The 13,706-nt window shown below is 46.3% G+C and overlaps 1 protein-coding gene across 5 annotated transcripts in view; it reads left to right on the forward strand.

Annotated features, from left to right (window-relative positions):
• Window positions 1-13,706, forward strand: part of LOC118841770 (DAB2 interacting protein) — a 293,167-nt gene that overhangs the window by 257,905 nt on the left and 21,556 nt on the right. For all 5 annotated transcript variants that reach the window (XM_036749385.1, XM_036749382.1, XM_036749381.1 and 2 more), the window contains 5 exons: window positions 4,598-4,742; window positions 5,028-5,172; window positions 8,278-8,514; window positions 12,068-12,269; window positions 12,581-12,759. In XM_036749385.1, the coding sequence (XP_036605280.1) occupies window positions 4,598-4,742; window positions 5,028-5,172; window positions 8,278-8,514; window positions 12,068-12,269; window positions 12,581-12,759 (908 nt within the window). The remainder of the gene's footprint in view (window positions 1-4,597; window positions 4,743-5,027; window positions 5,173-8,277; window positions 8,515-12,067; window positions 12,270-12,580; window positions 12,760-13,706) is intronic.

Genomic DNA, 13,706 nt, shown 5'->3' on the forward strand with positions numbered 1-13,706 from the left:
GAACGCCCCAGGTGGAAGAGGGAAAGGTTTTGCCTGCCTCTTATCCTCAGTCTGGACTGTTTTCACAATTTTACTCCGTCTCTGCTCCTTTAAAGTCCCTTCACATCACTGTGAAATGTCAGAGTTGGAAGAGGTCTTAGAACACTGAATATCTACAACTAGAAGAGCCTTAGGGAACTGACCCCTTCGTTTTACAGAGAGAGGAATTGTGGCCCAGGGGAGGGAAGGGACTTGCCCAAGATGATACATTTTAGTTAGTGACAGAGCAGGGGCTGGAATCTATCTGCAATCATAGATAGAATGATAGAACCTTAGAACTTGAAGGAACTGGTATCCATGGAATGTCAGAACTGAAAGAGAACTCAGAGACCCCCTACTTTTCTTTTTTGACAGATGAGGAAACTGAAGCACCAAGATTATCCCAAGGTCACACAATTATTTAGCTTCAAAATCATTATTAGAACCCAGGTCTCTTGACTTCCAGGTTAGCACTTTCCCCCTGTACTGTATTTAAATTCTTAGAATTGAAAGAAACCTGAGAAGTTGTCTGGTCCAAACTTTCATCTAGTGCCCCTGCACTAGGGGGGACTTTCTATTTCTAATAGAAGGGACCTTCTATTACATCTCTGATAAGGAGCCCTTCTCTCCTGGGATTCTGTGGATTGGAGTGACCAGGCTGTCTGTAAAGGAAGACATCCTTCTGCCATACTGTTTGGACCCTCTGGATTAAGATATTTCTTTCATGTTGTCTGAAAGTAAGTTTCACCTGGAATTAGAAAAGATTGGAGTCTCAGGGATTGTCTGAGATGTTGTTTTTCACAGTATAGGATCCCGATGGAACTGTCTCAGTCTGTCTAGTAGGTCCAGAGAGATAAAGGCAGCACTGATATTGTCCCCCATGCAATATAATTATAGAAGGATAGTTAGTTGTCTTGAGAAATATTCCCTAGGGGGTACTCCCTCACACCTGAGTTCAGTCAGCCACAGAAAGCTGGAGCCCCACTTTGAAAGGTGTGTGCATGTGTATTATGTGTACTTGTACGTGTGTGTGTGTGTGTGTGTGTGTGTGTGTGTGCCTTTTTATTTGTATTCATGAGTTTCATCAATATGGCTATGGAATAACTGCTAATCCACCATAGGCTTCAAATCCTAAAACCTTAAATTTGGAAGGCAAATCAGTTTCCCCATTCTTAAAATGTTATTGGTACTCTTTTTAAATATCATTAAATAATATATCATATATTATAATAATATATCACATAACAAATATTATTAAATATCATCCCTTATAACAAATGGATACATTAGGCATGTCTGTACCTCAGTCTGCCCCTGTAGTCTACCAGCCATGCTTCACAGGCAGTCCATTGAAGTCAAAATAGATCACTGGATTGATCAGAATTTTGAAGTCTTTCAGTCTTGTTTTCCTTTACATTCTTGTGGGCAGACATGTAAATTATCCTCCTCGTTCTTCTTACTTCACTATGAATCAGTTCAGATAAGTCTTTCCCAGTTTTTCTGAATTCTTCATAATTATAATTTCATATGGTGAAATAATTTACTCCATTATATTCATATGCCAGTAAGTCTAGCCATTCCCCAAGTGACCAGTACCTATTTTCCATCCCATTCCTTGCTACTACAAAAAGCACTCATGTACATATTTTTTGTCTATATGGGACCTTTCCCTCTCTGATATCCTTGAAGTGTCTGCTTGGTAATAGTATTGCTGGGTCAATAAGTTTTTTTTTTTTTCCATCTAGTGACTTTTTAGTACAGTTCCTTCTAGAAGGAATAGCCCAATTCACAGCTCCACCAACAATGTATCAGTGCACCTATCTTCCCACAGCCCTTCCAACATTTACCATTTTTATCTTCTCAAATTAACATGCATTTAATAAGTGCTTGAAATTGCACCACAATGTGCTATGCTCTAGTCTAGGGAAATAAAGGCAAAAAAGATTTTGTGTGTGTGTGTGTGTGTGTGTGTGTGTGTGTGTGTGTGTGTTTTGACAGTTCCATCTTCAAAATGAGGTTGGACTCGGTGATCTCCTAAGGTCCCTTCCAGATTTTACTTGAGGACAGGAACTGTCTCATTTTTATATTGGTATCCCAGTGCCTGACACATAGTAAGTACTTAATAACAGCTTATAGATTGATTAATTTTGTGAAGAGACTTAGGGGAACAGAGCCAAATTTGTAAAGCGAACCAGTCTGGGAGTCCAGAGGATGAACCTGACTTGTGTGACTTTGGACAAGTGACTTCTTTCTCTGTTTTTTCTCTTTCTTTGTCTTCACCATCTCTTTTTCCCTTTCTCCCACTGCTTTCTTCTGCTACCCTCCTTCTCACTCCTATTCAGTATAACCATCTTCTTTCATCCCATCCGTGTTCCTTCCCTACTCTCTCCAGTGTTTCTAGAAGGCTTTCGTTGTCACCAGTTTCTCTTCTCTCTTTTAAGGAAACTCCATCCCTCCCCCCACCCTTATACCCAGGAGCCAGGAGAGCTAATTGTGGGAGTGAAAGGAGGAGGGGGGGGGGGCTTTGTTCCCCTACAGGGATTTTACAGGCAGCTCTGAATAGATGGGTGTTGGTGGGTTTCTTTTTTAAGTCTCTCCTGCTGAGGGGAGGTTTTTCCCTCTTGGTGTTTCCCCCAGAAACATGCTGTGAAGGGGATCTGACAACAGCGATTTATTCTCTGTAGTGAAAAACATAAAGGCACAAAGTTCAGTCCTTCTAAGAAAGCGAAGGCGGCTCTCCCTGGTGCTACCACATGGCTGGGTTGTTTTCTGGGCAGCCATGGTATCAAGAATCCTCTAATCTTAGAATCCTTTAAAATATTAGAATAGAGTTGGAAAAGACTTTTTTCAAGGCAGTCCAACCTAATTCCATACTCCGTGTAGGAATCCCCTCTCCAGCGTGCACAGCGGATAACCATCCCCTCTCTGCTTGAACATTGCCAGTGATGAGGAGGTCATTACTTATCCAGGAAACATTTCAAGATAGTTCTGATTAAGTTGTTCCTTAAAATGAGAGACAGAATCTGCTTCCCCGTTACTTCTGCCTGTTGGTCCTAGTTCTGCCCTCTTGGGCTAAACTAAAGAAGTGTAGTTCTTCCGTGTGACAGCCCTTCAAATATTTGTAATCAATCAACCAACATAGAAGCACCTACTGTGTGCCAGGCACTGTATTAAGTGCTGGGTAGAAAGCTCTCATGGCTCTGTTGAGCCTCCCCTCATGTCTGTCCTCCACACATCTTCCCTTTTACTTCCCTAGCCTCCCCCAAGCCCCCACCCTTGGAAGCCACCCCCTTGGAACAATCCTGGCTTAGAATAAAGCAGGAAGGCCATTGCCCTGTAGCTGAGTTTGGCTGGATAAGCACCAGAAAAGCAGGGAGAGGCCACCCAGCAACTTTAACTGCCACCTCTCCTTAGTAGAACCCAAGTTCTCAGAGGCCTCTCTAAGACTTCAGCAGGCACTGGGGCCAAAGAGGACATTGGCCTCTAAAATTCTCAGAAATCAGACTTGTGAACTTAGAACCCACCTGGAATAGGGAGGTGGTGGCAGAGGAAGACCTGACCAGAACGTGTCTAGAGTTCTATCAAATGCTTCTGTTGCTAAGGGAAGAGGGAGGAGACACTGTCTTTTTGCTTGCAGTTTAAACCTATTTACTATACACATATCAGGTGGGTCAAAGCTGAGTGAGTTTGAGCATGTGCATATCAAAGATTAGGTGGGGACTGGTTCAGCTCTGGTCCCTGCAAGGAATTTTTTTTCCTTCCTTGGGGAGACAGGATTTGGAATGAGAGGACCTGGGTTCAAAGACCAATACTGCTCTTTACTGGCAATGTGACCTTGAGCAAGTTACTTAGGCTCTATGGGCCTCAGTTTCTTCATCTGTAAAATGAAGAGGTTGGACTAATCTCTAAGGTCCCTATCAACTCTAAATCCTGTGATCTTGGTTCAGGCTAGAACAGGAAGATGATGGTAAGGGGGAGAGAACAGGAGAGAACCAGGGAACCTGAGAGATTCTGACTTGGTTCCAAATCACCTCCTTTTCCCTCACTGAGAATGATATCCCTCTACCCAAAGTCAGGAGAGGCCAAATCCTGGGAAACTGGGCAGAAATGGGGGTGGCCAGAGGCCTGAAGTTGGGCCCCCTCTCCCTTATCAGACTTTTAGGTAGTGGTGACGTAGAATAACTCATATTTGTGTTCTGCTTTAAGATTGGTGAGGCACTGGCCTCATAATACCCCTGAAATAGGCAGCGCAGATATTTTTGTCCTCATTTTTCATTAGTTGGACCCCTAAAGAAGTTAAGTGACTGGTCCACAGCCACCCAGGCAGTAAGTGTTTCAGTAGGTCTCTGGATCCCATACCTCTCACTGTACTGTGTTGCCAGAGACTTGACCTCCACCCCAACCCTAATAGGGATTTTGAAGGATCTTGGTTCACAGTAGGAACCTGCTGTGTTGGGATGAGAAGAGGAACCTCACTGTCAGACAGGAAAAGCCCTGTCTACTTCCCACCAGGACAAGGACTGACCCCTCCACAGAAGTGCTCCCCCAATTCAGGCCCCCAATTCACTCCCCTCTGCAGGACTTCCTCACAGACCTGATGATGTCCGAGGTGGACCGCTGTGGGGAGAATGAGCACCTCATCTTCCGAGAGAACACTTTAGCCACCAAGGCCATTGAGGAATATCTTAAGCTGGTGGGCCAGAAGTACCTGCAGGATGCCTTAGGTTGGTGTCACTGGACATGGAGCCAGGAAGGGGGGAGGAGGGCTGCTTGAGGTTTATGGGATCATCCAGAATGGGCTGGGGGAGGATGAATCATGGCTCATACCCCAAAGAAGCCCCTGGTATAAGAGGGAGACAGAACCCTCCCTCTTCCATGGCTCCTATTCTGAGGGGGAAGACCCTTTCCCCCACCACACCTCAAATTTAATGATGTTGTTACCTGAGGCTGCCTTCCCACACAGCCCAGGGGACCTCACACCACCTGCCCACGGTGGGGACTCTTTGCAGGTGAGTTTATCAAAGCTTTGTATGAGTCGGATGAGAATTGCGAGGTGGACCCCAGCAAGTGCTCATCTTCAGACCTCCCCGAGCACCAGAGTAACCTGAAGATGTGCTGCGAGCTGGCTTTCTGCAAGATCATCAACTCCTACTGGTCAGTGTGCCCTGTGCTACCCTCTACCTGTTACCCTTACAGTCCCAGCTATGTATTGCTACTCCCTCCCTGCAACTCCCCCTACCTACCACCCTCTGCCCTGCCACTCCTGCCCCTCACCCCCACCTGCTGCCCCGCCTGCTTGACTTCCTTGGGCCTGCAGTGGAGGTCACCTGGGAAAGCAGAGAAGAGGGAGCTTCCTGGCTGCTGTGGAAAGAGCTTCTCCTCATTCACCCCCACATCCTCATGCCCATTCCTATAACATTGAATGGTTTACCAAGTAATTCACACTGTCCCCTGCTCCCTCCAAGGTCATCATCATGTTAGCTGCCTGATAGGACTATCTATCGTGAGGGTGAAATATTATAATAGGTTTTAAAGAACTTTGTAGTAGAGAAAGTGGGTAAATATCAACTGTTGTTATCACCACTGCATTTACTGGGCATGTATGTGTCTTGTCCCGCTACTAGACAGATTTATTTAATACTAGGTCTCCCTACCTTGCCCAGGCTGTTTGTGGGCCTGATGCCACTACTGATTGATGTAGGAGTATTGATCTGCTCTGTTTCTGACCTGGGTAGGTTGAACCCATCTCAGGCAGCCCAGTGGTTCCCTGCTCCTAGGGGGCTCACCATTAACATGGTACCAATATGCTCAGTTGGGGCAGGTGCCCGGCACAAGCTGTTGGAGCTTGGAACACCCAAACTCCAGAGCTTTTCTTGCCCCAGCCTCCCAGGTAGCTGGGATTCCAGTCGTGTGCTGCCACGCCCGGCTGCTACTTTCAGTTATGTCATTGTAGAGCTCAAAGGGATTGAACATTAGAGGTTCACAACCTGTCTTGGGGCCTGTATCCCCTGACTTTCAGTGACCCTTCCCACACTCCTTATTCAGTATGAAAGGAATACTTTTTTTAGAATTTACTGTGCATATAGACCTAAATAAAAGAGACTTTTCAAGATGAAAGGAAATAAGTTTTAGACACACTTACATAAGAAAAGAAATAAAGAGATTGATTTCAACAAATATCCCTCCTTGATGAGCTTGTTGGGACCCCCAGCTGTAGGGGGTCAGAGCTGGAAGGAATGGGAGAGGTCACCTAGTCCAACCCTTTCTTTTTCCTTGAGGTCCAAAGAAGCAACTTAGCCTCTCATTCAGCTAGTAAAGTGTGCTGGGCTTAGACCCCAGGCCAGGGCTCTTACTCCTTTACAATACAACCCTTCTGGAAGCTCTTGGAAGGCAGAGATAGTTTCCAGCTTATTTACAGAACCCCCCTTATTCAATGCTGAGGACCTAATAAGTGCCAAAGCATTGAATCCAGCCTCTTGGTTGGAGAAGGAGAGGGTTTGTGGTTAGGCAGGCAGTGTTTTCTTTAGCATCCCTACCTCCTCCTCACTCACCTTTCCTAGGGAATAATTAATGGGAGCCAGCAGGTGGAAGCCTGGGATTGGTGGAACAGGCAAGATAAGGTAAAGATCAGTCCAGGCTTTATATAGAACAGTGGAGTCTGCAGGCTGGTCGGGGCTATGGGAGGGAGAGCAAGTGTGCTGGAAAGCTGTACAATAACCAAAAATTGTTATAATTAGGGCATGATTTGGACATCTGGAAAGTTTCAGTGTAAGCAGAATTTCAGCAAGCTGCTGCTGGTTCCCAGAAGAAAGTTGTGTGATGAATGATAGGCCCCTGCCCTGCACAAAGCAATGCTGGGGTTTGTTAAAACAATTACTGCCTCCTCTCTTCAAAGCCCAGAGGAGAGTGATGTTTCCCAGGACCCTATGGGAAGGAGAGTTTCTCCCTGCTGATGCACCCAGATTAGTTCTGACAGGTTTCCTTTTGAGACCCATGCAAGCCCTAGCAGGGGGCTCAGAGGCAAGTGGGATGGGGACAGCACAAAAGCCAGGCTAACCCTCCTAGAGGAGGAGGGGGAAGGAGTCCTGTTGTGGGGGCAGCTCCTGAGTCTGAGCTGGCAGCTTCTCTCTTTGTGAGGATTAAGAACTGGTAAATAAATATTCTGGGCCTGTGGACCAGTAAGTCAACTTTCATTGGTTCCTCATTATCCACTGTGTAAGTCCAAACTCTGTCTAACATTTAATACCCTCTACAATCTGGCCCCAACCTAGATCCTCAAAGCTGGAAGGACCTTAGCAAGTAAAAAAGATAGAACAGAGAACAGAGAATGTCAGAGCTAGAAGGGACCTTAGAGTATATACAGTGTTAGCACATAGATCACTGAAAGTTGACTTAGAAGATCCATTCAAATGTAGAATTTTGGAACCAGAAACAACCTTAGAAGACAGTGTTAGAACTGGGAGGGACTTTAGAACTAAGAATGATAGAACATGAAGTCACCTGAAAATAAAGAGAGAAATGGAAGGGAATTTAGGGATTATCTAATTCATCCTCATCACTTTACAGAAAAGGAGATTGAGACCCAGAGAGGGAGGCCACATGACCTGCCCAGGGTCTTACTGTGGATGTGGCAGAACCAAGATTTGAACCCAAGTCTTCTGACTCTGAGTTAGACTCCCATTCTCTTTCACTGGACGCTTTAGCTCTCCAGCCTTATCCTCTGTTCCTCCTCACCAAGAACCCTCTGCCCCAAACCCAGCTTGTCTTCTAACTGGCCCCTAAGCTGAGGAGTCTCGTGGCTACGCTGAAGCTATTTGGAGAGCTGAGGTCGTTCTCAGGGAATGAGGCCATGTCATGTGGCCTGATGATTCCATGATGGGGTGTTTCAGGGATGAGTATTTGTTTTGACAAAGTGAAGCAGTATCCAAGAGACCAGAAAGCTTTGTTTGGGTTTTCCTTGCTGTTTGCCAGGCCCAGGCACCATTTGGACAGAAAGGAGGTCTAAGAAGTGAGGTGAGAGTACAGCTTGTGTTTCTGCAGGGCTTGACATCAGGAAAGTACTATTCCCACTCTGCAGAGGAGGGACCTGAGGTTTAGAAAAGGACTTTCCCAAGAGCATACAGCTATGTAGTCAAAGAGCTACTGCTAGAACCCAGATCTTTTAAGTCCATGATTGATAGGAAGGAAGCCTGTGGGCTGATGCCACCTTTGAAGTTCAGCCCAAGGTGATCCTTGGGGCTCCCTTTCTTTTCCCTACAGTGTCTTCCCCCGGGAGCTGAAGGAAGTCTTTGCCTCCTGGAGGCAGGAATGTAGTAACCGGGGCCGGCCGGACATCAGTGAGCGCCTCATCAGTGCTTCCCTCTTCCTGCGTTTCCTCTGCCCTGCCATCATGTCCCCTTCCCTCTTCAGCCTGCTCCAGGAGTACCCGGATGACCGGACAGCTCGAACACTGACCCTTATCGCCAAGGTCACCCAGAACCTGGCCAACTTTGCCAAGTGAGTAGAATCTTCCACTGTAACAGATAAGCACAGGTGCGCACGTGTACACACACACACACACACACACACACACACACACACACACACCCTTTACCTCTCCTTTTGTGCTACCCCAGTGTTATCATCATCACTACTGTTAATGATGGCTCCCATCTCTGTGGCCCCTGACGGTTTGAGGGCTCTTCTCATGGTATCAGGCAGTCTGATGTAGCGGATTGAGCTGCAGAGCCAGGATGATCTAGCGTCAAGTCCTAGGTCTCACGAGGTCTGACTGTGTGTGTGTTTTCCTTGGGCAAGTCAGGCGACCTTCAGTGCCCTAGGCAGCTCTTTAAGACTTTGTGGGGAGGGAGGAAACAAGGAAGGAAAAAGGAAAGGAGGGCTTGCTATTATCATACATACCCATGTGATAGTTGTGGAAACTGAGACAGACAGAGGTTAAGTGACTTGCCCAGGGTCACACAGCTTGGTTAATTATATTCAGTGGATTTGAGAGAGTTTTCTCATCCCGGAATTCCTTTAACCAATGAAATCACAGGTCCAATTCCTATCCTGTTCTGTCTTGTCCTGTCCTCTCTGACCCCTTCCCACCCACTCCTCTCCTCACTATCTACCCCTGGGAGGTCAAGAGTGCAAATATTACTCTCTTAATTTTTCAGAGGGAAAGATGAGACTCAGTTTCTTGGCAGTCAGTAACCATTCACTTTTCTCTAGTGTCTTACAGTTACAGAATAGTTTCCTCACCACCTCGTCATGGTTTTTGTGTGCTGCTTCAGCCACTTAAACTCTATAACCTTGCCAACCCCTTCTGAGTTTCCGTTTCTTTTCTGTGAGATGAGTCTGAGGGAGATCAGTGTCTTCAAGGACATCTGCTCAGGACTCTGCACCTGCTTGTTGGGAAGGAAGCACCATGTTAGCTTAAAAGGGCTTTGGGAATTAGGAGCATTTACTCTTAATGATGATAAATCACAGTGTTGGCTAAGTGGCAGTTGGGTGGTGTAGTCAGCAGGTGCCAGAGCAGTTCAGTTGAGGTGATTGCCTTGGCCTGGAGTAGTCAGGAAAGGCTTCATGGAGGAGATGAGCCCTAAGTTGCAGGGGGAGAAAGAGCTAGATCTGCGGAGAGGGCACCTCAAGTCAGGTGGTCCTGGGTGACTGCCTGAACCACAATAGGAATGAGCCTAGTATGTATGTCTGGGAGACAGCAAGATCAGCTATCATAGCTCCCAGTTTTATAAAATTTTATATCTCTTATCCATGAGCCTATGAGGGAAGTACGGCAGAAATTATTATCATCATTTTACTGAGGAGAAAATTGAGGTCTACTGAGGAGGGAGTGACTTCTCCAAGATCACACAGTTCATACATGGCAACCCTCCCATGAGGTCCCCATTTCTTTTGGCTTCAAATCCGGTTCTCTCTGCTTCTTTTCTCTCTACTCCAATATGTACTCTAGGCTTTACAGATGGCCATGGACATAGCCTATAGGAAGTTCAGGCTGTGAGAAGGAAGAGTAGCATCCTTTTTGGAGGAGCCCGAAGCAATTATCCTGTTAGGCATTGTTCTCCCCAACACTCCACTGGGAAAATAATGGGAGAGCACAAGTCATTGTAAGGGCTGTCCCTTATAGCCCGGGCACGTTCTTCTGTTTCACGGCTCTTAGGCTCGGCCTGGTCTCCAAAGTTTCCTGATGTGACAATGGAAGGAAGTGCAGCTCCAAGAACCTTTGGAGCCAAGTTCCTTTGCACTCCCTGCCCCTCCTAGAATGCCAGAGCGTGCCCTCAAGGGGTTGTCTGGCTCGCCCCTCTGGTGTGTGCTGGCTATGTTGCCCCATGAGATCGTCAGGAGGAATGAGTAAAGCAAGGCCCTGAACCATGAGACACTTTGACAGGACTTAGGGTGGTTTTTGCCAGTATAATACCAGGGCCCACCTTGGTGGGGAGATGGAAGACAATGGATTTGTTCCTTTGGGACCTGCCCAAGAGGTCACTCATGCAGTGCTAGCTGAAAACCTTTCCCCATGTTCACTCATAAGTCAAATGCTTAATTAGCAACGATATTAGGAAAAAAAATATTGTAGATGAGTCCAAACCATGGATACTCGAAGGCCAGAGGATCAAGAACTGAAGGTGAGCTTAAAGATTATCTATTCCAACTCTCTCATCAAGCAGAGGGGTAAACTGAGGCCTACAGAGGGAAAGTGATTTGTCCAGGATCAGACTGCTAGTAAATGACGTATCAGCGATTCAAACCAAAGTCTTCTGAACCCAAATCTTTCCCTCTTTCCCTCCACTCTGCTTCCCAGCACTGACTATTGCAAAGTAGCAGATGATACCGAACTGCTTCTCGGTCTTATTTTCCTGATCACATTTGGTTGAGTCTAACTGATCTTGTGGTATGTTTGCACACTGCCCAATTGCAAGGAATGATGGCCTTGACCCACATTTAGGGAGAAGGAGAATTCCAGTCAGCGACAGACAACAAAGCCTTTCCACACCAGCAGTTGTGAGTTGATATGACTTGGTCGCAGGTCACAGTGGATAGATCCCTGGGCCTGCAGTGAGGTGGACATGAGTTCAAATCTGGCTTCACATACCAGTTGTGTGACCCTGGACAAGTCTGCCTCAGTTTCCTCAAATGTAACGTTAGGATAACAATAGTACCTACATCACAAGGTTGTTGTGAGGGTCAAATAAGATAATATTTGTAAAACACTTAGCACAGCGCCTGGAATATAGTAGGCACTTAATAAATTCTTGTTTCTTAGCCTTTTCCTTCCCTCTTCCCAAAAAAAGACAGCCATTGCTTCAGGTTGCTATAAAGTTCCTTCTGTTCTTTCCAAATGGGATTCTTCCAGAAGGAGGAAGAAAAAGAAGGGGGTGATGAGGTTCAGGCATCATAATATAGTAACATAATACCACAAGTTTATTTAATTTTGTTGATTTGAATACTCCCTCTACTGACTCGACTTGTAGCCCTTCTGTAACATAGCAGATGGCATTTGTTTTTTTTTTTCAAGAGTTATTGCAGCCAAAAACTTCATCCCCCTGCAGCTTGGCGACAAGTTTCTTCCTCCATAGAGCCTTCCAAAAACATCACCTGAAATAGCCTCTCCCTTTGCATCTAGATAGCTCAGGAGTGAAGACAGTAAGGCATCAGAGGAAACAGGGTTCTGCAAGAGCTTGCATTCCTGTAACACGCAGCTACCCTGTGAAGTTGGGATCACTATTATCCCCATTTGATGGAGGGGGCAGTAGAGGATTAGAGAAGTATATTATTGACTTGGCCTGCTCATGGCCACAGACAAGACTCAAACCTAAGTCTCCTGCTTCCAAGTCCAGCACCCTTCCTCTTACACCGCTGACTTCTAATTCGAAAAAATGTGTATTGCAATGAATTAGGGCTCACCTTTGGTCCCTTTCCTTCCCTTGCAGTCTTTGGGATGGGGATGATGTCAACAGGATGGGCCCCAGGCAGGGTAAAAGACAGCCTCTTGATGTGTGGCTCAGCCTAGCTTGGCTCCCACAAGGGGCTCATGCTACCCCTGTTTTGCCAGGTTTGGCAGCAAGGAGGAATACATGTCCTTCATGAATCAGTTTCTGGAACACGAGTGGACAAACATGCAGCGGTTCCTGTTGGAGATCTCTAACCCAGAGACCATCTCAAACACAGCCGGCTTCGAGGGCTATATCGACTTGGGGAGGGAACTCTCCACTTTGCATTCCCTGCTCTGGGAGGTCATTTCTCAGTTCGAGCAGGTACCACAGGGCTGAGTGGGAAGGGGGAGGAGGAGGAGGAGGAGGAGGAGGTTGAAGAAAAAGATCCAAAAAGAGCCTTAAAATGTCAGAGAATGCAGAATTTTAGAAGCAGAAGAGACTTGATCATAGAATATTAGAGCTGGATAGGGTTTTTCTACATAGCATTCTGAAAAAAGAGAACAGCAGATCCCTGAAATCCACTGTGGTGAAAGGAGAAAGGGGAAGGCCACCAGATAAGACCCAGGGAGCCCCTCTCTTCTTTGTGTCCATTCCCCAGCAGGTAATATCTACGTCTCACCGTCTCTCTGCAGAGTACGGTCACCAAACTCGGGCCTCTGCCTCGGATCCTGAGGGACGTCAACACAGCCCTGAACAATCCAGCCAGTGTGCAGTTGTCGGTGACAGCTGAGCATGCAGCCTCTACCCCAAGTACAGGGGGCAGCATCTCTGCGGGGCTACAGAAGATGGTGATTGAGAATGATCTGTCTGGGTAAGAGCCTTGGCACATAAGTTGGGTGGCAAGACTGTGGCCAAAAGGGGTTAGCAGAAGGTAGACCAGATCCAGCCTCAGCCCATATGAGGTCTTCTTCTGCTCTGTGCTTAAGGAGGAAGCCTGAAAAAGAGCACCAGGTCTGGAGTCAGATGACCTGGGTCTGTATTTATATTTGTATAATTTGGTTCAAATAATTCTTGAGCCTTAGTTTCTTCATGGGCAAAATAAGGAAATTGAACTAAAACATCTCTAAGGTCCCTTAAAGCTTGGTGACTTTTTGACCCCCTTCCTGGTTGGCTTTAGGAGGCAGTTATACTAGATGCTCAATAAATGCTTGTTGATTGATTAAGTAGAATATCAATAATCCGTTTCAGCCCCTGCTGTGCGTCTCTACTGCAGTCACCAACCCTCCCGAAACTGGAACTGTTTCCCTTTCTTTCCCCTTGGGTTACCTAAGACTGGGGTTCAACATTTGTTAGAACTCCTGAAAAAGGAGATTTTGATAAGATCCTTTCAGAGAGCCCCACATCTATGATTGATGTGTTTACCCTACAAAGAGACTGCTCTCTCTCTCTCTCTCTCTCTCTCTCTCTCCCTCTCTCACTCTCACACACATACACACACAAACACTCTCTCTCATTATTTAGGGCACCCTCTTCATCCCCCACTCAGTGGCACCCTGTTACTCCCTTGGAGCCTGTTTTTCTGGGGTGTTGTTCCAGTTTAAAATTAGCCCTTAGATCTCTCCCTGCCTCAGTGCCATGCCCTGGGGATTGCTCTGACCAGCTCATTTGCACAGAGGTGTTAATTACTAATAATGCCCTAATGTGTGTTAGTCACTGATAAACCCCTCACCCTGCTACCCTCTCCCAGAGGTATCTTTATTTTACAAGAGAATTGTCAGGCAGAAAAGTGTTAGCCCCAAGCAATTAATCTCTAACAGT

The sequence above is a fragment of the Trichosurus vulpecula genome, chromosome 3 (genome assembly GCF_011100635.1).
Source record: "Trichosurus vulpecula isolate mTriVul1 chromosome 3, mTriVul1.pri, whole genome shotgun sequence".
NCBI classification, from domain to species: Eukaryota; Metazoa; Chordata; class Mammalia; order Diprotodontia; family Phalangeridae; genus Trichosurus; species Trichosurus vulpecula.